A 26,964-nucleotide genomic window follows, 5' to 3' on the forward strand; every position below is an offset into this window, starting at 1 on the left:
TGAGCGAACGACAGGTCTGGGCGGAACTTTCCAGCGGCCTCTCCCAAGGACAATCGATTTACCAACCACTGTCGGGAAAGAAAGGAAGTGGGGCGGAGGAGCGGAAACGCACAAGGGGTCCCGAGCGCGGGGTCGTCTGGGAGTTGTAGTTCGCCGTCCCGTGGCGCTCGCACCGGGCGGATGTAGCCCGAGAAGGCGGGCGGAAGCCGGACGCCTAGGTGCGGGATTCCCTGTCGAAGCCGTGGGTCCGAAGCCCCGCGGGCTTCGGGGTGGTGGCCGGGACGCGGCAGGTGGCGCTGGAGGCTTTCGGGGGCCCCAGTTCCCTTAGGGTGGACGCCAGGTGGGCGTCACCTCTGGCTTTTCCAGCATGCTTGGGCACCCGGCGGGCGGCAGCGGGCGCGGGGCCTAGGGATGATCTTCCCTGTCGCCCGCTGCGCTCTCCGCTGGCTGCAACGGCCGAGAGCCAGGACCTTGTCCCGCGCTGCCATGGAGGTGGCCTTGCGAGGCGTGCGGAAAATTCTGTGTGTGGCCGAGAAGAACGACGCGGCCAAGGGGATCGCCGACCTGCTGTCCAACGGTCGCATGAGGCGGGTAAGGAGGCGTATTTCCGATCAGCTGTGCGGGTGAGGGAGCTGTCCCTATCACCCAGCGAGACAGCGCGGCGAGCGCTGGGAATACAGACGGAGGCCGCTTCTCCCACTGCTGGGTCATTGCAGTGGCTTCCTGTCTTTTCGGACTGGTAGGCATTTAAAAGCGAAGACGCTTCACCCATGTGCTTGAAAACCTTGGCTCCTCCTTGCGCACAGCCGCGGTTCCCAAACTAGTCTGATAATCGGTACTAGCTGGGACACTGGCTATTCTGTGGGTTTGGGGTGAGACCAGGGAAGGCTGTGTCTTAACAGTATTCCCTGTGATTTGAAATTTTAAGTTATTGGGAACCCCTGTTCACAGCACTTTAACTTGGCGGTCAAGCCCTGTCCCAGCATTCCCAGCTAACCTGGCTCTCCCCATCAACTGCGCATCCCCTGGGTTCTGCGGCCCCACTGGCTTTACAGTCTGTAAACGCGTATTAAGAGGGCGGTACTACCTAGGCTATGGGATTAGAGGGAACAGCTGCCCTATTCCTACTAGTACAAAGTCACTCCCGAGAGACAGGCAAGTAAGGGATGAAAATTTGTTCTGGACACACTGGAGGTGCAAAGGAAGGGAAAGGTAAAAGAATTTGTAAAACAGGTGGCATGGAGATGATAAGAACTGATCAGGAAAATCTGTCAAATAAAAGTGGATTGCGAAATGGTTTTCTGGAGGCAGAAAGCAGAAGTTCCCTGCTCTTTTCTTCTTTCAAGATCTCAAGGTCCTTAGACCTCCATTTCTAGCTCGTGGAGAGTGGGAGCAAGAGCTGAGGTTGTGTCTGTAGAGTTCAGACCTCTGGCCCCTCACAGGGAGAACTCTGATAGCTTTCTCCCTAACCTTTCACTATTCAAATTCTGGGCAGCCAAAGTGACTTTATAAAACACAAGTGTGACTCCAGTAATCTCCCACTTAAAACCCACATTGCTTATCTCAATTGGTGCAGAACAAACATTTGATAAAAATGTAATCCCCTTCGTGATCTTACAGAATAGAAATCCTAAAGGAGCCACAAAGAACCATTGGTGCTAATAAATATGTTCAGCCAAGTTATGGGATACAAGATCAACGTACACAAATCAGTAGCAATGAACAATCTGGAAAGAAAATTAAAAAAAAAAAAACAATTCCATTTACAATAGCATTCAAAAGCACACTGGAAACTGCGACCTTCTTTATCTGGGTAGTTTTTTTCATGGTTTTATTTTTATATTCAGAAAGATGCATCTTAAAGAATTCTGTAGATTTAGTGGCAGCAGTATGGGAGTTCCTACAGATTACTTAGAGAAGGGACTTGTATTTTTTTTTTTTTTTTTTTTTTAGAGTGGACAGCACTGCAAAAAAGATCACAAAAGCAGGGGCTCCTGGGTAACTCAGTTGATTGAGCATCTGACTCTTGATTTCTTTGGCTCAGGTCATGATCCCAGGGTCGTGGGATCGAGCCCCGCGTCAGGGTCCTGCGCTGAGCCTGGAGCTTGCTTGGGATTCTTTCTCTCTCCCTCTCTCTCTGCCCCTCTCCCCCGCTCACATGCTCTCTCTCTAAAATAAAAAGAGAAGGAGAGATCACAAAAGCTACATTCTTGATCTATCAACCGGGTGTTTTTTCTTTCCCCAGACTCCGAAACTGCTCTAAGTTTGGGGTATCCAGTTTCCCTGAGCACCTCGCCCACACATGGGATCACACATAATTGTGTGCCACCCCAAAATGGGAATTACAGGGGCGCAAGTTTGAAATGTCAGGAAAGACATTTCACATCCTCGAGGCTACCACTGGTAGAGGAGACTGCCTGCTGGAGCTCTGGTTGTGGGATCACACACATGTTATCAGACAAGTTATTTACCTGGAGAGGATCAGAACGGTGGTTTTAGACTGTTCCCAAGAGACACAAGGGACAATGGGTGTGCCCCTCAGGAGTCACTTGGGACTGGACTGGGGAAACGCACCTGTAAAAGTACTTTTTTTTTTTTTAACGTTTATTTATTTTTGAGACAGAAAGAGACAGAACATGAACGGGGGAGGGTCAGAGAGAGGGAGACACAGAATCTGAAACAGGCTCCAGGCTCTGAGCTGTCAGCACAGAGCCCGACGCGGGGCTCGAACCCACGGACCGTGAGATCATGACCTGAGCCGAAGTCGGCCGCCCAACCAACTGAGCCACCCAGGCGCCCCCCTGTAAAAGTACTTTTAATGCTGCTGTGGAGGACGGTGGGATCTATTCAGAGAGGGTCTGATTCGTCCATGCTCGCAGCTAAAGAATTGCTTTATAGACTGGCTTCCAGTGCTGACTGGGGCTTGTAGTGTTACTGGATTTTAGAGCCAGAGGAGCACTTAGAGGTAACTTTATTCAAAAATAAATTGATGTTCAGAAAGGCGAGTGATTTGCCTGTGCCCAGCAGTTTTACAGGTGCGGTTGTACAGCCAAAAAGTAGTAGAAGGATATGGGGAAGAGGGAGAAAGTGGGCAAGAGAATTCTGTCTTAATCCTTTCTCTGCCTCTAATTTGTGACGTGACCTTGGACTCGTCCAGGCTCATCTATTCGTCGTTATATTAGCTGACCTCAGGGTTACCTTCTGGCATAAAAACTCCATGGACTGTACCAAGCATGTGCTCGTAACTGTTTTGAGGATCCTCTTGATAACTGGCCTTAGTAATTTAGCCTAGTTTTTATCTTTAGGAAATACTGTTATTTTTCAGTATGACCACTTATCAAGGTTCTGCTTGATCTTTAGGCCGAGGAGTCATTTGTTTTCAATGTAACTTATTTATTCTTGTTTTGTGTTATAGAGGGAAGGATTGTCTAAATTCAACAAGATCTATGAATTTGATTATCATCTGTACGGCCAGGTAGGTGCTATAATATTTCTGTCCTGCAGCTGAAGTGTGCTGTTAGATCCATGGGCCATTTTGGTGTATGTTCCTCGAGTTTTTAGTTATGGCTGTAAAAATAGAAGCTGCTAACTACAGGTTGCCGCTGAACTGCTTGTACCTTAAGAGTTATTTCAAGGGGCGCTCGGGTAGCTCAGTCGATTAAACGTCCAACTTCAGCTCAGGTCATGATCTTGTGGTTGGTGGGTTCGTGCCCCATGTCGGCCTCTGTGCTGACACCTCAGAGCCTGGAGCCTGCTTTGATTCTGTGTCTCCCTCTCTGCCCCTCCCCTACCCACACTGTGTGTGTGTGTGTGTGTGTGTGTCTCTCTCGAAAATAAACATTAAAAAAAAAAAGTTATTTGATCAAGAAGAACAAGCCTGGCCATCATAGAAGAAGTCACTATCTTTCAAGAATAATTGCTAAGACCTAAAGATCTCTGGTTACAAACGAGTGTTTTGTAATTTATAAGGAGGTCTCTTTTTAATGAAATATGGCCCCTTCTCTTTGTAACAAGAAAGAAACTAAAACACAGTAGTTTGAGGAAACTTTAAATCCTATAAAAGGCATCATGGTGCTAGAATTAGAACGGTCGTTAGTTTGGTATTTGGCTTCAAAGAGATGCATTTATGTTCATTTCTCCCCAACTAGGTTTTGTTTTGTTTTGTTTTGTTTATAGGCTTAATTTTTTTAGAGCCATTTTAGGTTTTTGGAGCAAAATTGAGAGGGGGGTACAGAGATTTCCAATAGACCCCTGCCCCCACACATCCACCCCCCCCCACCATGATCAACATCAGATCACCAGAGTAATGCATTCTTTACCATCACAATTGTACCTACACTGACACATCATAATCACCCAAAGTCCCTAGTTTACATTAGGGTTCTCTCTTGGTGTTGTGCGTACCATGGGTTCGGACAAAAGTAGAACGTACATCCGTCATTACAGTATCATGCAGACTATTCCCACTGCCCTTAAAGTCCTCTGCACTCCATCTCTTCCTTCCTCCTCACCTCCCCTCAACCCTCGGCAACCCCTTTTTTCTCTTTAACAGAAGTTCCTCCCTTTTATTTGAATGATGTGGCAAAATATAATTGCCGAAAGACTAACTCGAATTTTGTTATCCTTCAGAATGTTACCATGATAATGACTTCAGTTTCTGGACATTTGCTGGCTCATGATTTCCAGATGCAGTTCCGCAAATGGTCAGTACAATGCCTGGGGGAAGAACTTTCTGATTATTACAGTAAGTTGTGAAATGCTGCCGGGATTTTGAGGCATGTTGATCTTACTGTATAACTTCTAATACCCAGATGACTGTCTTTGTCCATTCGGGCTGGTATTAACAAAATGTCATCAACCGTGGGGGAGCTAATAAACCATAGAAATTGATTTTGCCTGGTTCTGGAGGCTGGAAGCAGGAGATCAGGGTACACGTAGACTGCTGACCTCTCACCATGTCCTCAGCTGGTGGAAGGAGCGAGGGAGCTCTGTGCGTCTTCTTTTATCAGAGCATTAATCCCATTCAGAGGCCCCGCCTTCTAACACCATCACATTGGTATTAAGATTCCAGCATGTGAATTTTGAGGGGACAAACACCATGGAGACCACGGCAGTGACCTAAGATTAACTGAACCGTTGTGAATTTTTACCGTGTGTTGAGAACAAACAACCACTTTGAAGTGTTATTTTCCTTAGAATAGCCAGACCTATTTCATGTAGTCGCCGTGTTACGTTTATCCTATCGCAGGCGTGCGTGAAAGGGCTCCAGAAGTTCTTCTTAGCAGCTGCTGCTGTCACAGAAAGCAGAAAGTGCTTTGTGCAGAGGGTCATAGCCTTGCTTTTAATTCTCTGGCATTTTCACGTGGGACTTGTGTTGGGGATCCATCCGTGAGCTCACTGAGCGATTTTTTTCTTGTAAAAATGGAGGACTTTCCATCCTGTGCTGAGGTTGGATGTTTTGTGTTTTCATCCTCTTTTCTAGGCACAGCTGCAATCCCCTTGTCCTCTTTGAAGCAGAAATTGAAAAGTACTGCCCAGAGAATTTTGTAGACATCAAGGTAGGATCTTTTGGAAGACATACAGCACTGGAGTTGAACAACTCCAGAGTGCAAAATAATTGAACTGTGATTTCTGTATTTTGAATGCATCAGAATTTAGAGATCACGTTTCCCACCAAACTTAGTGCCATGATTTTAAAAATTATTCCTACTCAGGGCACCTGGGTGGCTCAGTCGGTTAAGCATCTGACTCTTGATTTCAGCTCAGGTCGTGGTCTCATGGTTGGTGAGATCAAGCCCCAAGTCAGGTTCTGCACAGACAGCCTGCCTAGGATTCTCTTTCTTCCTCTCTCCCTCTGTTTCTCCCCCTCCCTGCCCCCTCAAAATAAATAAATAAACATTTAAAAATTCTTCCCACTCATCGTATAAATGAGGCCACTTATATTTTATTTGTTTATTTTCAAAGATTTTAGTTTTAAATAACGTCTCCACCAATGGAGAGGTCACAACCCCAAGATCAGGAGTCACAAGCTGTACTAAAAATAAGCCTTTTTATTAGTAGTGGTTATTTAAATAAATCCTAGGAATAACACTGTTAAATGATTAATTCTATGTGATGAATCACTAAATTCTATTCCCGAAACCAATACGACGCTATGTGTTAACTAATTAGAACCTAAGTAAAAAAAACTTGAAACGTTGAACAAGTTAAAAAACATTAATCCTAGCTTCCATCCCAAATTAGCATGGAGAGACAACAAAGTGTAAATGGTCACGTGACAGGCGAGTTATGAGTGCTCAGGGCACCTGTAGCAGTGGTCTGCTAGCTGGGAAATCTTCTTGGGGTGAAACTCAATTAGGGACCAGTTTCGTTTTTGACCAGGACGTGATCAGAACCACGAGAGTTACAAGTGTGTGTCAGAGCTGAGGTTTAGGTCTTGTCACGCTAGGGCAGGTGCATTAAACCCTCCATCTTCTAGAAGCTCACTTTCGGGTCCGTGATTCTAAGCTGGAGGGTTGTGGTAGCAGCCTCGGCATCCTTACAGGTAGTAGGAGCAGTTTCCTCAGATCGCTCCCTGTCACCAAGGCGGCGCATCCCGATAACATCACTGATGTTCGGTTTGGTCACACGTCCTTAGCGTAAAGGTGTCACCTCATGGCGACTGCGCTCTCACCGCTCTTCCCTGGCTGGGAATTTCAGAAAACTCTGGAACGAGAGACCCGGCAGTGCCAGGCCCTGGTGATCTGGACCGACTGCGATAGAGAAGGGGAAAATATCGGGTTCGAGATTATCCACGTGTGCAGGGCTGGTAAGTGACGTGGCTTCTGGGTTTCCACACCCTGGGGCCACAGAAGTAGATGGTTCCCCTGTGTGAGTGGGTCAAGGCTGAGTTCCTCCTTACAGACTCTCCCCGCTGGATCCGTCAGGCCTCACCAGCAGTGTGTCCAGAGCAAGTTACTGAACCCATGGGAGCCTCAGCCTTCTGGAAAGTCAGGCCAGTCTGACACAGTTCCTAGGGTGGCACGAGGACTAAAAGAGTTACCGAGTGGCACAGATCCCGCAGCCCAGGGCTTGTTTCGCGTCAGGTCCAAGTAGATTGCCATCTGCTTGAGAGCAGGGACTTCTCATACCTTTTATAAGTATAGATTGAGTATTTGCAAGAGAATGCATATGCCGTACGGACAGTACAAAGAGTAATTCTAGAATGTTGTTCATCTGCCGTATTCTTTGTATGCTGCCTGAGTATTAATAAATACTCGCTGAGATGAATTTAAATGCCTTCAACGGGGCTAATAGATTGCAGGTAACTTAGCGGAAGTGATGCACAGGTCATTCTCAGGCTTCAGAGAGTGGACGGTTTCTATTTTCCCTGAGTGTTTTTGTGTTGAAAGCTGTAATGACTGCTGGGAATTTAAGTACGTTAACTTTCAGGGACAGTGTGTATGTCCTATGTTATTTCCGTGCCAGGACATGAAATTCCCTTGTAGGACCTTCTAATTGACAACATTTTATTTTCCCCAAACGTCTAAGAATGAGTGAGATTAGAATCTTGAGAGGCTCATAAGGAGAATAGCTGAAATTCACTTAAATAGCTAAAATTCACACCACTGTTACTTCTGACAAAACTAAGCTTAGCGGTTACAGCAAAGTTTCCTTCTTAGGTGGCTAGCAGACTGTTAATTTCACCTAATCAGAAAATTGGGTGCCTCACAACATCTCAAAATGGCTTATCTTTCATTCAAGGTGGTTTAAGAAAAGCGAGCCCTTTATGATGGGAAGGCAGTGTGGTTTGACTTTGATCTTGGTGACTCTGTTCCACAGTGAAGCCCAGTCTGCCAGTGCTGAGGGCCCGTTTCTCTGAGATCACCCCCCGAGCCGTCCAGACGGCCTGTGAGAACCTGACCGAGCCTGATCCGAGAGTGAGCGATGCTGTGGACGTGAGGCAGGAGCTGGACCTGAGGATCGGTGAGCCACTGGCAAACTCCTCTGGGGGTCTGCGTGGCACATTGGGGGTTGGGTTATGAACCAAGAATGAGGCTTGTGTGTAGATATGTGCAGCTGGCTTTGATCTTACGGTCCACCGCTTTCTCCTTCCTTCCTTCCTTCCTTCCGTCCTCACCTCCTAGGAGCTGCCTTCACTAGGTTCCAGACCCTGAGGCTGCAGAGGATTTTTCCCGAGGTGTTAGCGGAGCAGCTGATCAGTTACGGCAGCTGCCAGTTCCCAACCCTGGGGTTCGTGGTAGAGAGGTTCAAAGCCATTCAGGCTTTTGTGCCAGAAATCTTCCACAAAATTAAAGGTATGGCCGGAGGAATTGTTTACGGTGTAGAACCTAAGGGCCTGGGGAGAACCAGGAGCAAAAATGGCACTAATTAAATGTGTGAGTTTTTTAGTCTTGCTGCCCTTCGTCCCACCCCATTACGATGCTCAGAATCCACTTAGTTTCCTGAATGACCCATAATCCCAAAGCCATGTTTCCTATTCCTTTGGAGTTTCAGTGCAATGTGCTTTCTTCTCTCTGTCCCATCATATGGCTTCTCTGAGTCATGCCCTTCCTGTTTGTCCCCGATACAGTAACTCATGACCACAAAGATGGTGTCGTAGAATTCAACTGGAAAAGGCATCGCCTCTTTAACCACACAGCTTGTCTTGTCCTCTATCAGCTGTGCATGGAGGTAAGAGATATTTGGAATTTTAATGATCGAGGAAAACTGTTCTGGAAGTTCCCAGGCCACTCCTTCTGTGTTAGCAGAAGTGACCCTGTTCCCTTTTCCCACTGAACTGTAGCTTTCAGCTTGCATCTCAGGACCTCACTTTTAGGGAACCTGTAGGATGAACTCCATGAAAATGGTACTAAACGATGTGAAACCACAGGAGCTGCAGACCTTGTAGATAAAGGCAGAAATTTTAAAAAATACATAGCTGAAATCTCTCCCTAAAGTAGAATGCTGTTAGCAGAGGTCACTCAGGATCCTCTAGACCTGTCTGGAACAGTAGACTCCTAGAGCTGGAAGGGGTTTGGACAGCATCTGGTCCAGCTCCCTCTCCCCCCGGTTAGATGAGATCTAGAAAGATGAAAGTCACAAACGAGCAAGTTAACTTCATCCAGGGGCAAATGCCAGGAAGGAAAAGTAGGGGGAAGGAACAGAGACCAGCCTGGGGGGCAGGAAGGGGACCGTTCTAGGCATGGTGGTCACGGAAGGCCTCTCAGGGCCACATCTGAGTGAAGGCCAGAGTGATTAGCAGGAGACAGCCAGCCACAAGGGGGCCGGGGGGCGGGGGGGGGGGGGGTGGGTAGAGAACACGTGTCAGTAGAGAAGTAGAGAGAGCGGCCCATCAGAGGACCGCAGGCCAGTCGGTGGCCGAGTTTCGACCCTCATACTGATCGTCCACCTTGTGGTGCTGCTGCTTTTCAGCCAGTACCTGACTGCTGGCTCTAACCTGGAGGCTGCACACAGTGGTGCCTGAGAGAAACTCTGAGATCTCTACTTTGATGAGTCACATGTGCTCCCGGCTGTAGCGGCCTGGCAGGTTTATTAATTGATTTGGTGAAGGGGGAACGATGACCAGTGAGCACCGGCTGCAGTGCCAGACACGCTTTATGTTACACTATCCTGTTTAGTCCTGATAGCGCCCGTGAGGGTGGCGATCCTGTCCCTGCCTCACAGATGAGGTGGGAGAGAGTGAAGTAATTTGTGCGCACTCTAGAGCCGGTAAGGGGCACAGCACAGCTAGCTTCTAGCGTACCTGACTCTCCAGCTCCTTCCGGAGACCACCCTGCGTCCAGGAGTCACTCTGTCCACGCCTCTGCCCTTTGACCCTAGAGGTCACGGAACTACCTGGCACGTCTCTGACACTGTACATTTACCTGTTCGAGAGAAGGAAACACCCCTGTTCGCTGGGGTGCGGTGAAGATGGTCTCCACATTGGGCTTTCCAGCTTGTAGTGTACGATTTCTCCTATTTCTAACTTGGTATCATCCTGACGTTTTAAAATGTAACACCGTGCACGTGTAGGTAGGAAACAGTGCTTAGGAGATGCACAGGCTGTCGTGTTTCGCAGGCCCTGGAAGGCACCTTGGGGCTTGTAAAGTTGCCCCTCAAAGTCTTGGTTTGAGCGGGAAGGTGGTGAGGTCTCCACCACACCGCAGGCTTCGAGCCCACCTCGCTCGAGGTGCTGTCGTGGCTGGAGCAGGGGCCTCTGCTCGTGGTGAGTGTCCTCCAGAATGGTGAGCAAAGGCTACCGCAGGACAGCTAGAGAAGGTGTGCAAAGAGGTTAACGTGGCCTCTGCTTTTTCTGGCTCTCTAGGATCCCAGGGCAACCGTGGTAGAGGTCAAGTCTAAGGCAAAGAGCAAGTGGAGGCCTCAAGCATTGGACACTGTGGTATGTTCCAGATGACTGCACCGGGCGCTCTGATTGCCTGGTGCTGGGACCAGGTTTCTACGGCAGACGGTGGCCGGTGGCACAAAGCATCACCCTTCACAAGGCCAAGCGGGAGAGCCCTTGGGGAGAACAGAAACCCCAAAACAGAGGCTGCTTAGTCTTTTTGTGCTTTTTTAAGTTAATAAATGCAACGTAGCTGCTTTGTGTGGGGTTTGGCAAACAAAAAGAGGAAGACACGTCCCCCGTCATCCTTACGTAATCTCTGATCCAATGTGAGCATCTCCTCTTCCTGTTTTTTCTCGTACACGTAATTTTTACATTGTTGTGATTAGGATAGCTTGTCTTTTTCCACCCGAGCATTTTTCTTTAACGTGTGCCTAATCTATGGAAACGTTTTTTAAAATCTGTATTAAGAGCCTACCTTAGGACAAGGTTTCTCAACTTTTTAGACCCACGAAGAGCCACCCTGCTGGACACGAGTTGGAGTTAACTACCTTAGGAGTTCCCCTTCCCAGTCACCACCAGTCAGGACAATTCAGGGTACAGTTGCCGTCAGGATTCACCCTGGAGGTTGAACATACAGAACAAACAGGCTAAGAAACACATGGGGATTGGTGGGCAGTGTGGTCTTTACCTTGGGCGTGGCCCAGTGTGTGTGTGTGTGTGTGTGTGTGTGTGTGTGTGTGTGTGTGTGCGCGCGCGCACACGCGCGTGGGAGTGATTTGTAGGAATGACAAGGGGAGAGTTACAGACCCATTGCATAGGACAGGCATAAGTGTATTGGTCCTCACTGGTTAAATAGGCTTTGACATAGAGCCGCTGACATCGGTGGAATGTGACCAAGGGGGGAAGGACAGCCGATTATCTCCCAGGAGTTTTTGAAGAATGGTATTCATCATCCAGAAGTTAGTAGGGCTCCAGTGGTTTTCCCAAAGTGTGGTTCCCAGACTGCCTGTATTAGAATCTGTGTATTGGCTTGCTGGTTAAAAAAAAAAAAAAAAAAAAAAAAAAAGTGCAGATTTCTGGCCTCTGTCCCAGCCCTCTTCTGTCAGAATCCCTAGTGCTCCGGGCCCGGGAATCTTTTCTCTTCCTAAGTGATTCTTGCTTCTGCCCATCAGAGCCTGAGAACCACTGGGTTGGAATCTGCCTCTGCCTGGCAGGCCCAGAAAGCTTTCTTTGCTACAGTCTTTCTCCCTCTGCGTGACAGCCGCTGGAGTGACAGTGGCCAGACATTTGTGAAGATGAGTTGTGTGGCTGTGTTGTGCCCTCTGACTCCCACACTGCACTCTAACTTGCCTATTGACACATTTAACAGGAGCTTGAGAAGCTGGCTTCTCGAAAGTTGAGAATAAATGCTAAAGAAACCATGAGGATTGCTGAAAAGCTCTACACTCAAGGGTAAATATTTGGGAATAGAATTTGGTGCACCTTTGTCAGGGTGAAGTATTTTATTTTGCTTCATTTTCTTTTAAAGATACTATTTTTAAGTAATCTGTATACCCAACATGGGGCTCAAACTCACAATCTGAGATCAAGAGTTACATGCTCCACCCACTGAGCCAGGGTGAAAATATTTTAGAGCTTATGGGTAAATACAGACTGTCTAGATATCACCTGAGCTCTGAAGTAGAAGAATTTTGACATTGACTTTTCTGATAAGGAAAAGAGCCCGTTGAGTGAATTCACATCTCAGTGTTGACCTCTCAACAGTCCCCCCCCACCGCCAGGGCCTTGGCAGGTGGCAGACCACACCTTTAGTAGTCGTTTGCCATCATAAATCATCACGCTTCAGGGGTTGTGAACATCCCAGCACCATCCAGTGACGGTGTGGTCCATGCTGTGGACCGCTGTGGCAGCCACTCGCCACAGGTGACTGTCAGGCACTTGAGATTTGGGTCGTGCGAATTGGGACATGCTGGAAGTGTAAAATATGCGCTGGGTTTCGAAGACTTGTATGAAACAAAAGGATGTAAATGATCTCGTTAATGCCGTTTAAGTGGCTAGTAAAAAATGGTAAATTACATGTGGGGTCCACATGATGGTTTGTTAGGCAGCATTACGCTTTCTATACCTGAAAAAAATTCGTAGAAGCACACTCTGTTGCTGCTCTCAAGGCCATGGGGGGGGGGGTCACTGGCAGACCGTTCATAGATCGGGCCAGGGCTGTGTCCTGGCCACACAACGGCTGGCAGGCTGAGCCTACTGTGTTCCCCGCCTGTGCTTCCCCTGTCGTTTATCTTGTGGCTTCTTGGGGCATCTCATCAAGAGAGCCTGCTGTCTCTCACCCCATCAGGGGGTCCCACCTGAGAACTTTTGTCAACGTAGGTAAGCTAGGTTGCCTTCAGTTGCGTTGGCTAGCTCAGATGGGACATTGCAGGTGCCACCAGGTGCTTTCAATCGAATTCGGTTGTTTCTAGAGCAATTCTAGCAATTTCTTTTTCTATTCGTTTGCCTTTGTTTTAGGTACATCAGCTATCCTCGAACTGAGACAAACATCTTCCCCAAAGACTTAAACCTGACGGTGCTCGTAGAGCAGCAGACCCCGGATCCACGTTGGGGGGCCTTTGCCCAGAGCATTCTAGAACAGGGCGGCCCTACTCCACGCAATGGGAACAAGTCTGACCAAGCTCACCCTCCCATCCACCCCACCAAATACACTAGCAGCTTGCAGGTTGGTTTCCCTAACTACTGCCTCCTAGAACCCAGGGGGAAGTGAAGGGTTAGCGGCACTTGAATTTACTCTGTGGGCTCTTACTTGAGGAACTGAGTGATTTTGAAATATCTCTCCATTTTAGCAAAGAGATGTCAGTGTCCGAATTCTGCTGCTTCAGTGTTCTGCTTGGTGTCCGTGAATCCCCGCCCCCAGAGCAGGCTCTGCTGTCCAGCCCACTTCCCACTCTGTGAGACCCCCTGCAGCTTTGCCAAGCCCCCCACACGTGGACTAGGAGGTTCGCCTGCCCTGTGCCCTTGCACAACCCCCACAGAGCCTCCCACAGAATCGCTTGGCCTTCTTGGCCCCTCGTTAACTGGAGGAATCCGGCCCCCATCCTCCCCAGACTCGATGGGTTTCCATCGCCATCCTGACACTTGGATGCTGTGACACCGGCCTCTTGTCTTTGGTCTGGTGGCTGCAGGGCTCTCGGACAGCCCTGCCCTGCCATGTGTCTTGCCTATTGTCCTTCCTCAGCTGGAGCATGAGCTCCAGGAGGGCCCTGAGGGCCAAGCTGGTTAGGCTTGTTTGACAGATGCAGGCTCGTTGCAGAGCTGAGCCACATTTGGTCCTTGTTTCCTTTTTTTGTTAACACACATTGTTCTCTGGCCCTAAATGTAATACAGGTCCATTTTAATTTAGAAAATTCAAAAGAATATGAGGAAGAAAAAAATTTGCCATTTCCTCATATGCCGAATTTTTTTTTTTTTTAATAGATGTTTGCTCATTTTTAAGAGAGAGTGTCTGAGCGAGGGAGGGGCAGAGAGAGGGGGAACAGAGGATCTGAAGCCGGCTCTGTGCTGACAGCAGAGAGCCCAGTGGGGGGCTCGAACTCAAACTGTGAGATCATGACCTGAGCTGAAGTCAGACGCTCAATCAACTAAGCCACCCAGGTGCCCCTGAAATATTTTAAAGTATGATATTTAATGATTGCATAGATGTACCATAATTTCTTTTGCCAAATCTATTTTTTTGTTGTTTATTTATTCATTTTTTTTGAGAGAGAGAGAGAGAGAGAGCACACGTGCACAAGCAGGAGAGGGGCACAGAGAAAGAGAATCTGAAGTAGGTTTCAAGCTGTTAGCGCAGAGCCCGACATGGGGCTTGAACCCACAAACCGCAAGGTCATGACCTGAGCCAAAGTCGGATTGCCAGCCAACTGAGCCACCCTGCTCATCTGCAGGGTGCAAAATCACCCCTGCAGAAAGCACCCCTGCAAAACCTGTTTTTTAAGATTGCTTTCAACTTTCTGAGACATAATAACCATTGACCTTTGTGTAAATATCTGTGTGGACCTTTCGTTTCCTTTGGATCCATTCTTAGAATTATTGGCTATGAGTATGAGCATCTTACGGGCTTTGACAGATTGAGCCTCGCTCAGTCCTTGATTACTTCACTGGTAGAAAGTTCCATGAACCTTGTGAACGTGATGGTGTAGGGCTGCTGGCTGTAACTTTACTGTGTCTTCTATACAAGGGATCCCTTATTAGTTTATTATGTTTTTACCTTGTCTCCTCCCTTGGTGGGGTTTATGTCAAAAGAAGCACCTCTCAGTCTGGAAGGTAGGATGCCTTCCTTGCTTATCCTCACCTGAGTAGGGTTGTGTCTAAGTCCACAGCACACAGCGGGTATGCCCAGCACTCCGTGCTGCTGCGGGGGCTACGGGAGCCACGTGCCCTGTTTCATGTGGAACTTTGGGCCGGAAGGTGGCCTCGGCCACGTCAGACTACTGGTGGTGCTGCGATACTTGAGAGGCTATCTTCTGGAGGGATTTTCAGACCCTTTCTCTTTCTTCCTAGGGAGATGAGCAGCGACTGTATGAGTTCATCGTTCGTCATTTCCTGGCTTGCTGCTCCCAGGATGCTCAGGGGCAGGAGACCACTGTGGAGATCGATATCGCTCAGGAACGCTTCGTGGCCCATGGCCTCATGATTCTGGCCCGAAACTACCTGGATGTGTACCCATATGACCGCTGGAGTGAGAAGGTACTAAAGCACAGGCCCGGTCAGAGGCCAGAGGCCACGTCTCACCCCGTGGGCCTCGGGGAAAGGGGAAGACAGCCGTGTTCCCAACCCCAGTGCCGTCTGATGGAGCGGGGCCACATTCTTTGAAATGGAAGTTGTCTTTTGCCTAAGTGCCACGCGGAATGATGTGACGCTTCTGCTGCTCTCTCTAGACCCTCCCCGTCTACGAGAGAGGCTCCCGCTTTCAGCCCAGCACTGTGGAGATGGTGGACGGAGAGACCAGTCCCCCCCAGCTGCTCACCGAAGCCGACCTCATCGCCCTCATGGAAAAGCACGGCATTGGTCAGTAGCTTGCTGTCCTGGTAGCTGGCGGCTCTGGCACACTCCGTACGGGCCAGGCACCGTGTCTCTTCTGGTCTTTGCCACAGCTCTAACGTGGCCATTATATTCTTCACCCCCTTTGTAGCTGAAGTGAGGCTTAGAGAGGTTAAGAACCTTGGTCTGAGTAAGTCCGCACATGGTGCTCTTAACCACTGCTTTACAGCAGCCGAATGAGGACATCGATGTGTCCCAGGACTCGGGGGCAGTGCGCTGGGAGCACCCTGGCCAGGTCCTGTCCGTGGACTTAGGATATTTGGCCCACACAGGGATTTGCTTCTATTTTGAATAAGTTACCAACATTTAAGGCCTGAGAGATTCCACATAAAAAATCCGTGTCTTCGTCTTGCGAGGCGTCGGGTCTGGCAGCCCGCCCCTTCGCGCCCAGAAATGGAATTGGAGTTGAATTGGAGTGGTGGCTGTCCCTTCCCCAACGCTCACACTTGGCTCCGCTCTCCGCTCGTTACCTGCCAGGCCCCTGCGGAGTCTGAGTTTGCTGCCACACGCGGCCGTGCCCTTGGTGTTCCTTAAAGCATTCCTCGTAACAGTATGGGAACTGGAAATTAGGTTAAAAAGAAACTGGGCCAGAATTGGCTTTCCCGGTAAGCCCCGTGGCCCAAGGTTTACAGGTGGGTCCCTCGGGACAGATCTGCCACCCCTCGTCAGTTTTCGTCACGGCTCTGTCATGGTCTCCGGCAAACCTAGTTCAGAGGGGCAGCGGCACGATGGAGAGGGAAGTGGATGGAGGGGAAGTGGGAGTTCCCTGGGCGTATTCCTGGGGCACAGCTGCCCGCCCTGGGGCACAGCCGCCTCACTACACAGTGGGTTTTGTAGTCCTGGGACTTAGGAAGGAGTGTCCTCCTGGAGTCCTCTGGCCATTGCTGTACTGTCCGCAAAGTTGCGGGGTTCGCTAAAATTAAAGTTAGTTCACCCATCAGGATTCACTCATTAAAAATCTGAGGCTTCCACAGCTAGATGTTGGTCTAGGCCCCGGAGACACAGACAGGAATCAAGCCTGGTCATTCCATTCCCCCAAGGGCTTATCCAGCGGGAGAAAGAAATCAAAGCAACACTTAAGTCCAGCCCGATGGGCTCTGGCAGGGAGCGGGCAGGGGCCTTAAACCTCATAGGAAGGATTCCTGGCGAGTGAAGGCAAGCCAGGCACCGGCCGAGTCTGTAGGAGGACAGAGGCACAGGGAAGCACATGGCACTGTGGCCAGGGGTGTGCGTGGAAGGTGAGGTTGGGAAGATGACTTGAGCCTCACTGCGGGGCCGGCGTGCCTGCCTAACGAGCTTGGGTGTTGGCCTGTGGCTAGCAGAGCGCAGTTTAAGATTTCTGAGGAAAAGAGTAAAGACTTATTTTTTTATTTTTATTTCTTTTGAGAGAGAGTGAAGGAGGGGCAGAGAGAGAGAGGGAGGGAGAGAATCTCAAGCAGGCTCCACACTGTCAGTAGGGAGCCTGATGCGGGGCTCGATCTCACAAACTTGAGATCACAACCTGAGCCGAAACCAAGAGTCGGCCACCCAGGCGCTCAAGAGAGCTACTTTTTTAAATATGTTACCAGCTTTAAAAAAAAAAAAAAAAAAAAAACCTAAAAATGTTACCAGCTTTATTGAGATATAATTCACATACCACACACTTGACTGATGTAAGACGTACAAATCAGCATCCAGTATATTCACAAAAGTGTGCAACCCTCCCCACAATTAAACTTAGAACGTTTTCATTGTCTCAGAAAGAAACCCCGTGCCCATTAGCCGTCACACCCCATCCCCCCTTCTCTCCAGTCCCTCCAGTCCTGGGCAACCACTCATCTTTCTGACTAGAACGATATGGCGTGTGGCCTTTTGTGACCGGCTTCTTCCACTTAGCGTGTTCTCAGGGGTCATCCACACTGTGGCGGGAATCAGTACTTCTTTCCCTCTTGGCTGGTGCTGTCCCGTTGTGCAGGTACACCCCGGTTTGTTTATCCATTCCTCAGTCGATGGACTTTTGGGTCCTTCCCATTTGTCCCGGTGCACATTCGTGTCCAGGTTTGTGTGTGGACAGTTTTCAGTTCTCTAGGGTAGATAACCTAGCAGTAGAATGTCTGGGTCCTAAGGTAACTCTGTGTTTACCTTTTAAGGAAGTTCTGGACTGTTTGCTGTGGCGGCTGCACCGTTTTACGCTCTGGGAGCAACGCTTGAGGCTTGAGGTTTCTCCGTGCCCTCGCCAACATTTGTGGCTATCGGTGCTTTTTGGTTATACCCATTCAAGTGGGCGTGAAGTGGTACCTCTGTGGTTTTGATTTGCATTTCTCTGATGCCAGAGCTACATTTGCAGAGAACCCTTTGGCCACAGCATAAAGAAGGGGTGGGTGGAGGAAGCAGCCAGAAAGGAGGAGACCGAGCACATTGCACTGATGCAGATGACATGACGTGGGCTCCAGCCGTGGCTCTGCCACATGGAGCAGAGGACAGAGACGCAGGAGTTGCGAAGCTGACATTGACAGCTTAAGTGAGGAAGTGGATGCGAGGGAGAAATGTGGTTTCTGCGTGGGCCGGATGTGAAGGGAGGTGTCTTACCGAGAATAAGAAGTCCAGGCAGAGGAAGGTGCCCACAGGACACCAGGGCGGGGGGACGGTCTGCATCACCCCGAGTAACCAGGACTGGCTTTCAGGTACTGATGCCACTCATGCGGAGCACATCGAGACCATCAAAGCCCGGATGTACGTCGGGCTCACCCCGGACAAGCGGTTTCTGCCCGGGCATCTAGGCATGGGGCTTGTGGAAGGTAAGGAGGAGGAGCTTGCGGGGGTTTCGGCGGAGCCGCGTAACCAAAGTCCCCGAAGGTGTCACCCAGGGCCACGTAGAACACCGCTCTTGCCCCTGCAGGCTATGACTCCATGGGCTATGAGATGTCCAAGCCCAACCTCCGGGCTGAGCTGGAAGCTGATCTGAAGCTGATCTGTGAGGGGAAGAAGGACAAGTTGGTGGTTCTGAGGCAGCAAGTCCAGAAATACAAACAGGTTTTCACTGAAGCAGTGGCCAAAGCAAAGAAGTGAGTCCGGATCCTACTTGTGTGCACATGGGATCATTTAGCTCTGCTTCCTGGGCCGTAACCTCTCCTTGGGCAGCGGCAGCGGGAGCGGGTGGGGGTGATTCAGCAGAAACCGGGCGGCGCGGCTCCTCGCGCCTCGTGAAGTGTGCGCCACGGGTGGTTAGATGTCCTCCGGCCAGTTCATCACAGCCAGCGGTGTGCCTGGCAGGGCCGTCCCCATGCAGCTCCTACCCCTTCGGGCTTTCCTCCCGAGGGTTCCCCTTCCCCTAGAGCTTCGCCAGCATACAAACGGTAATCGGAAAGATCTGGTCCGGTCATGCCAGGCTATTGGCGCCAGATAGAGATGCCATTCTCTTGATTTTAATTGTCCTGAGTTAACAGGCAGCACAGCCGTGGGGCAGGAAACCTAGTCCTGGTGTAGGACACGTTTGCTCTGTGGAGTATTTTTTGGAGGTGGCCACGCAGCAAGCGGCACGTGTGCATGTTGTTAGATGCAAACCTGTTTTCTACCCCATGCCAGTTCGGCAAAGAAGCGGATGAGCCGGGGCACCCGGCGGGCTCTGTCGGTAGACCATGTGACTCTTGATCTCAGGGTTGAGTTCGAGCCCCGTGTTAGGTGTAGAGATTACTTAAAAATAAAATCTTAAAAGAAAAAAAGAGAAATGGATGAGCTAGTTTATTTATTTTTAATGTTTATTTATTCTTGACAGAGAAAGAGAGACAGGGCATGCGTGGGGGAGGGGCAGAGAGAGAGGGAGACACAGAATCCGAAGCAGGCTCCGGGCTCCGAGCTGTCAGCACAGAGCCCGACGCAGGGCTCGAACTCAAGGACCGCGAGATCATGACCTGAGCTGAAGTCAGACGCTCAACCAACTCAGCCACCCAGGGGTCCCAGGACGAGCTCATTTAAATGTAAATCCAGACAGACAGACACTTCTGGAGTGCATGCTAGGACCCTGTGCAGTTTTGTTTGGTGCGGGGCTGGTGACAAGGCAAAAGTACCTGCCTCTAGCTGGATCACTCCCGGGAGCTGCCAGGAGCCAGAGAGGAGCCAGGGCCACTTGGCCAACACAGCTCCGTCTGCCTCCGTTCTCCGCATCAGGCCTGCGGCGAGCAGCCCGCCGGTTCCCCTGGTCACACTCATGCTGTGCGCATGTAAGAATATCGTAAATGTTTTGCTCTTCCTTCAGATTGGACGAGGCCTTATCCCAGTACTTTGGGGAAGGGGCAGAGGTGGCCCAGCAAGAAGCCATCTACCCAGCCATGCCAGAGCCCATCAAGAAGTGCCCGCAGTGCAACAAGGACATGGTCCTCAAGACCAAGAAGAGTGGCGGGTCAGTGCCAGACTTGTCCCCGCCGGTGCTCACCCAGCACTTGCTGGGTTGGCCATACAGCCCCCTGCAGGGCCCTGTCATTTCACTTCTGTGTCTGTCTTTGTTTGTTTGTGTATTTATTTATTTATTTATTTATTTATTTATTTATTTATTTATTTTTTAATGTTTATTTTTGAGAGAGAGAGAGAGAGACCGAGTACTAGTGAGGGAGGGGCAGAGAGAGATGGAGATACAGAATCCAAAGCAGGCTCCAGGCTCTGAGCTGTCAGCACAGAGCCCGACACGGGGCTCGAACCCACAGGCCGCGAGATCATGACCCAAGCTGGAAGTTGGCCGCTTAACCGACTGAGGCACCCAGCCGCCCCTCTGTGTCATTATTTAAAGGCAGGCCTGCTGCTGCTGGCCCCTGCACTAGGTATTGGAGGTAGAAGGCTAGCTGACAGGGACCCGGCCTTGGAGTCGTGACATGACCTGGGATCCAGAGGAGGTGGGAGATGACGGCAGATTTGCGTCCCTTGTGGATCCGACGCCGCCCACTCACCGTGTGGAGGATGGTGGAGAAGCATGAGCTGAGGACCCCGTTGGGTCTGAGTTCAAATCTCACTTCTGCCACACACAAGTTTTGTGCCCCAGAGCAGGTTACTTAACTACTAAGCGCCAATTTTCCATAAACCTGGGGCGGCGGGGTCTACTCTGGGAAGGGTGAGGGTTTGGCGTCATGGGTCAGAAGTCTAGTAGCGCAGGGCGTGACGTGTTAGAGATACTCAGCGGCACTGCTTGTCTTCTTCCGGCTTTGGCGCTGATTTGGACCTGGACGAGCCACATCCCTTCTCACTCTTAGTGCAGCAGTGGGTAGGCAGTTTGTTGCGAGGCTCCCCAAGCCGGCCCCTGGCCGCTGGCAGGTGTTCACAGCAGGAGTGGGGAATGGAGATGGTGGCCGTCATTTATCACGTGCCATCCCTATGGGGGGCACGATGCACGGTCCTCGATGTACATTCTGGACTCCATAACCACACAGCAGGGTGGTGTTTTTACCTCAGTTTCGTACGGAGTGGAGGCTGAGGCTTCGTGGGCCGAAGCGACTTGTCTACAGCAGGCAGCCCTGGGGAGCGGGAAAGGCAGAATTTGATCCCAGGTCTTCGCGGCCCTTCATTCCTTTGCCCCCTTTGGGCTGCAGCCGTGTGCCGCCTCTGTGCTGCCACGGGAGCAGGTGGCATCCCCGACTACTGACCCGTCACTGGCCTGGGCAAAGAGAAGGCCAGGCCGGCTCTCAGAAACCAGAGGTTAATGGGCCCAACTTGGCAGTGGGCAGCAGGTGCACACATACGAGCCGGTGCTGGTACAGGCTTCGCCCAGTGCGGACTGCCACATGCGAGGGCTTAGTAAGTGCTGTGCTGTGAACTCTGAAGTTCTCCGAGTGCTTGAGTCACCGGGGGGAGGCGGGGGGTTCTGGGGATTGTCTTGTGGAATTTACCACTCCAGGGCTTATCTGATAGTTGCCGTTTCTCAGTGGATTAGCTGGTCTGGTCGTACCCAGGCATGCTCAAAGGACATCGTAAACTGTGTTCACGTTGGCTAGTCCAGCCCTAAAGTTTCGTGGCTGGAAGCTGTAGGGAATTGTTGGCCAAGGGGCACCTGGCTGGCTCAGTCGGAAGAGCGCACAACTCTTGATGTCCGGGTCGCGAGTTTGAACCTGACATTGGGTGTAGAGATTACTTAAATAGATAAAAACCTCAGAATGATGTGGTGCAGGTGTCCTGAGTAAAAGCCCTTTCATCAGACAGATAGGGTTCTATTCCCAGCTCTCTTACTCACCGCATGTGCATCCTTGGGCAGGTTTCCAGACTGTTCCCCACCTCAGTTTGCCCCACTGTAAACTGAGAGTGTCAACGGTTTCCATCAGAATTGTCGTGTGGAGAAGTTGGGGAAGGTCTGAGGGCACACAGCCCAGAACCTGAGCAGAACCCTCAGGTCGTGGCCTTGCTATGGCCCGGGTTGGTCAGTGGGTTGTTTTTTGGTTTTGTTTTATTTATTTGTTTTGAGAGAGAGAGCGCGGGCATGTGTGCAAGAGCATGGGGGAGGGGGAGAGAGAATCCCAAGCAGGCCCTGTACTGACAGTGCAGAGCTCAACTCGGGGCTCGACCCCCCCCGAACTGTGAGATCAAGACCTGAGCTGAAACCAAGTCGGAAGCTTAACTGACGGAGCTCCCCAGGCACCCTGGTTTGGTGCTTCTAAAGAAAGCAGAGTCAGCAATACGTATTTCTTTTTTTCAGGAAGGTGGGAGATAAACGCAGGCTAGTTTTTCTCATTCAGTACCAGCGACTGTGTATCCATTTACGTGTCCTTCGGAAAAATCAAGATCTCCCTTAATCAACTGAGGAAAAGTCTCCCTGCCAGATGGGTGACAGTCTAGGAATGTTTATTTCCTGCATGCAGTCTGGTGGCTCCTGCCTGACCCCGCTCCCTCTGCCCTCCAGGTTCTACCTCAGCTGCACCGGTTTCCCAGAATGCCGATCGGCCATGTGGTTCCCTGACTCTGTGCTGGAGGCCAGCAGGGATGGGACTGTGTGTCCGGTTTGTCAGCCGCACCCTGTTTACAGGTGAGCTGGCCCCTGAGTCGGCTGCAGGAAGAGCACAGGTGGGAGGGAATCTCCCGGGACTTTCATTCCTAGACCGCTGCGTGGCCGGGGGCGAATCGGTGCTCTCAGCAGCAGCTGGGTTGGCAGTCCTAAATCGGTCTGTGTCCCTTCCCTTTCCAGCTAGATTGCTGCCAAGTAGGGCATGGGGAAGAGAATATCTGTGTGTCGGCCGTGGCTTCCAGGCTCCTCCCAAAGGCCCAGAGCCCTCGTGTAGAACCGGTCCTCAGACCTTTTGGCCATAGGACCCCTTACACTGGTAAAAATCATTGAGGAGCCCAAAGAGCTTTCGTTGTGGGTTAAGCTCATCAATAAGCTTATCAATTTAGATTAACTTATCTAATTAATCAACTTACCTAATTAACTTAGGTTAAGCTTATCGATAAGCTTATCGATTTAGATTAACCATCTAAATTAAAGTGGAGGCATTTAAAGACATATGTATTAATTTTATAATGCATACACTGCATACTGACATAAATGGCATGTTTTTACTTACTTCCAAAGCAGACCAAACCAAACCAAACCAAACAATGCATTGTTTCCCATTTCTCTAAGTCTAATGTCTGGCTTTAGATAGGAGACTGTTGGACTCCGGCCTCTGCTCCCAGGCAGTGTGCTGGGCCCGTGGCATGGGCTGTGGCCTTTGGCAGAGTCGCATGCCTACAGCAGGGAAGGATGACCGCTGTAACTTCCTAGCCTTGTAACAAAATACCTTGAAAGGGCCCGGGAGCCTCCAGGAGCCTGAGAGCCGCTGGTGTTACAGGAAGTGAACCTTTCAGAGACTTCTGTATTTTGGTGATTAATTGGGATCTTAGATTTCCCCTGCCTCCCCCTCTGCCCTCGTGACAGCTGGACGGGCTAGCGGTTGGCAGGTGGCTGGCGTGGGCTCCTGGGGCACCGAGGGGAGGCCCAGGGTGGGCGCAGCCCTTTTCGGACCAGAAGACTTACAGCTGGTGGTTTATGCTTCCACTCACCTTCTGGCCTCACTAGGTTGAAGTTCAAGTTTAAACGTGGCAGCCTTCCCCCAACCATGCCTCTGGAGTTTGTGGGCTGCGTCGGAGGATGTGATGAGACCCTGATGGAGCTCCTGGACCTAAGACTCTCACGGGGCGCCCCCAGAGCCAGCCAGCCAGCCAGCCAGCCCTCTAACCACCTGCAGGCTAGCCAGTCCCTGAACAGAATCGACAGCGCCCCCCGGGCCCTGCCACCACCCGCCGCCACTGGTGAAAGTGACTCTGTGACCTGCAACTGTGGCCAGGAGGCCGTGCTGCTCACCGTCCGGAAAGAGGGTCCCAACCAGGGCCGGCAATTTTATAAGTGCAACGGTGGCGGCTGCAACTTCTTCCTGTGGGCCGACAGCAGCCCCCCGGATGCAGGGGGGCCCCCCCCCTCGGCACCAAGACCCTCAGGGGGCTCGGCAGGACGCCCGCCTGACCCGGGGCATCGCCGGGGTGGGTTCGGCAGACCTGGCGATGACAGCGGAGGGGGCACGTCGTGCCTGTGCAGCCAGCCCACCGTCACCCGGACGGTGCAGAAGGACGGGCCCAACAAGGGGCGCCAGTTCCACACATGCGCCAAGCCAAGAGAGCAGCAGTGCGGCTTCTTCCAGTGGGCGGACGAGAACGTGGCCCCAGGTGAGACGGGACGTGTGTAGCCAGGGCCGGGGCTCTGCTGCGGTTCGCATGGCGTCCACCTCCTAGAGCAAGGGCGGCCCCTGAAGGGAGGGCGGGGCAGCGGTGGGGCCGGCAGGTGCGCGCGTGGTCTTCATGCCAAATTCAAGGCCCACAGAGCTGCCCACTGCGCACCCGGCACTACGCTAGACACGCTATCTGTGCGTCTTCCGCCCCCATCAGCTCAGCACGTGCTCACAGTTGTACAAACGGGGCAGCTGAGTCCCAGCGAACCGCCTCCGCCGGGGGTCGCACCGCAGCACAGCCCGAGGTCAGCCGGACCGCTCGGCTCTGCGCTCCTCTAGCCTCGGTAGGCTCGCAAGGTCCTTGTCTTCAGCTGCGGAGCCTGGCCCTGGGGATGTCTAGGAACCTGCCCAGAGTTACATGGTTTGGGCCCGGTAACTGGGTCTGGTGAGAACCACCACCCAGACGTTGGAGCAAGGCAGATCACGCGCCCGGAGGCACTTGGAAGCGGTCCCCGCCCACCCCAGTGCGCAGCAGAAGCTTAGTTGGTACCTGAGAATAGCCAAAAGGCCTGTTGTCGGACAGAGCTGGTCCCAAAGTCTAGCTATAGAACCTTGAACAAAGGGCCCGGCCTCACCGCCTCAGTTTCCTCGGTGAGCTGGGCACTTGCCTACCTTCCTTAGGGTTCCTGTCTCAGAAGAGTTTAGTTAAGTCTCAGACGGTGATTCTAACACACATTGCCCGCTCTGCTTGTACAGGAAGAACCCAGAAGGCTGGGGAAGGCACAGGGCTGGCTACCAGTGCCCGAGGGGGCTGGAGGCAGCCACTGCCACGACAGACTCGGTTTGCAGTGTGTGAGAGGTGGTCCAGGAAGTGGTGTCTGACGTCCAGGCCAGCTGATCAGTTGTCCCGGGTGACACAGGGCGGTCCAAACTAAGAGGGCCATTTGAGGGCTGGAGGAATCCAGAACTCCCGTTTCCTGGCACGGACAGTGGGGAGCAGGTTGTTGGTCACAGGCCTGCTGGGTTTTGCTGCTTCTCCGTGTGGCCTCAGGCCAGTTGGCAGGATGTTGCTTCTGTAAAGAAGGCCTGTGTGAAGTGACAATAGTGCCCTCCTTGTCAGGATAGTGATGGTGGGCCAAGGCCTTCAAGGACACAGGGTCCTTTAGGGAGTGGTGTCGGGGCAATGGAAGGGGGGGACACACCGTGTGCGGCGAGGAGGGAAGGGAGCCTGGCCTGTGGGCGGACGTGACCATACAAAGGCCGGAGGGACGCCCTCCGCCCAGTGCTGGGACCTGTATTTCTGGCCACTTCTGTGTGTCTGTTCCAAAGTCAGCCTTCCCCTGACTCTTCCCACAGGGAGTCTTGGAGTCCAGACCTGGCCAAGAGGCAGGGGCAGAATCCAGGGGCCAGAGGCCAGAAGCAAAAGAGCCCGGGCCACTTCCTCAGACACGGGCTCCACGGCCAAGAAGCCCCGGAAATGCAGCGTTTGCCACCAGCCTGGACACACCCGTCCCTTCTGTCCTCAGAACACATGAGGCAGGGGAGGGGAGAGAGGGCCACGTCCTCACAGCTGCCCCTGCCCCTTCCGTCTCAGGAATAAGCTGTTTTCACCGGGACCAGGCTGCCCTGCGCTGCCCTGGAGGCTTTGCGGAAAGTGGTGGCTTTTGGAGTCTCGCCGCCTGTCGTGCTCGGGAGTCTGGATCCGGACCGCTGTCTCGAGAAGTCCGTCTCTGGTGGACGGTGGCTCCCCGCCTGGGCTTCTTGCTGCTGGCGCCGCAAAGCATTTACCAGCGGGGTTGGTGCATCCCGCGCTGTGGCTCCAGGCAGCCTGGAAGGGGCTTCGCCCACAGACATTCTGAGAAGGGGATGGGAGCGGCTCTTGTTCTAGAATTGTGTCCGTGGGAGCGGCTCCCACAGCTTGTGTGCCTTAATAAAGAATTCCATCCCTCTCTTCTGGTGGGTGTGGTGCAGTGTCCGGTGAACGGTGGCGGGAACGACAGCCACAGATGCCAGCCAGTGCTCGGGGGGACCTCTCGCCTGTCTCTGGCCCCTTGCGCCTCTCTTCCCGGCCCCTGCCCGTCCTCCCTGTCCACACGGCAGGCAGCGAGCCTAAGCGCTCCCAGCCCCACAAACGGCTTGCCCCACAGAGCAGAGACACGATACGAGATTCCGGATGCTTCCACGCTTCGCAGAGGTGTCCGTGTCCCTGGTCTGTCTTTACAAAACCCTCTGAATGATACATAACCGTGTGGTTTCTTTCACTGGTTAGAAGAGAAGCAGAAACGGGGTGTGAGTTGCCCGGAGTTGCAATGCTAGTAGGTGACGAAGTGAACTGCCCTTGGGTTTTGGACTCCTGGCCCTGTACCGTTCGGTTTGACCGACAGCTCCGTTCCCTGCCTGGATGGCAGTGGGCAGCGTTTTTTAAGAGCAGCGGGTGGCCCAGAGTTGCTCGTGGCGCGTCCGGGCGGCGGGGTGGGTCACGGCCCTGCTGTTGTGTTTTATTCCCCTCCCCCCAGCCCTCGGCAACACCAGTCTACTTTCCGTCTTGACGGTTTTCCCTGTCCTGAACATTTCTTATAAACGGAATCACAGAGCATGCGACTTTCTGTGGCTTCTTCCGACTTAGCGCGTCGTCTTCCAGGTTCATCCACAAGCGCGCGTCAGTACTCGTGACCGAGTGATATTCCGTCATGTGGGTGAACCACACTATGTCCCTCCGGGCAGAAGTTGACGGACATTTGATCCGTTTCCACATTTTGGCTCTCATCAATGGCGTTACTATACGCTCAGGTACAAGATTTGAACATCGTGGGGTGCCTGGGTGGCTCCGTTGGTTAAGCATCCAACTCTGGATGTCAGGTCAGGTCCTGATCTCGGGGT

The 26,964-nt window shown here is 51.8% G+C and overlaps 1 protein-coding gene across 2 annotated transcripts; it reads left to right on the forward strand.

Annotated features, from left to right (window-relative positions):
- Positions 1 to 69: 69 nt before the first annotated feature.
- On the forward strand, positions 70 to 26,035 carry TOP3A (DNA topoisomerase III alpha). 2 transcript variants are annotated; one of them, XM_025920362.2, is made up of 19 exons: positions 70 to 591; positions 3,416 to 3,475; positions 4,630 to 4,703; positions 5,483 to 5,558; positions 6,700 to 6,808; positions 7,822 to 7,965; positions 8,127 to 8,297; positions 8,573 to 8,673; positions 10,307 to 10,381; positions 11,697 to 11,779; positions 12,845 to 13,052; positions 14,891 to 15,076; positions 15,268 to 15,397; positions 18,094 to 18,207; positions 18,309 to 18,474; positions 19,665 to 19,808; positions 22,287 to 22,409; positions 23,439 to 24,082; positions 25,441 to 26,035. In XM_025920362.2, exons 1-19 carry the CDS (start codon positions 412 to 414, stop codon positions 25,617 to 25,619), a joined length of 2,967 nt encoding a protein of 988 aa, XP_025776147.1. In that variant the 5' UTR covers positions 70 to 411; the 3' UTR covers positions 25,620 to 26,035. The 2 variants fall into 2 exon arrangements, with proteins under 2 accessions (XP_025776147.1, XP_086542307.1); XM_086686181.1 differs by lacking the exon at positions 10,307 to 10,381.
- Positions 26,036 to 26,964: the final 929 nt, after the last annotated feature.

The sequence above is a fragment of the Puma concolor genome, chromosome E1 (assembly GCF_028749965.1).
Source record: "Puma concolor isolate L17-30 chromosome E1, mPumCon1.1.hap2, whole genome shotgun sequence".
NCBI classification, from domain to species: domain Eukaryota; kingdom Metazoa; phylum Chordata; class Mammalia; order Carnivora; family Felidae; genus Puma; species Puma concolor.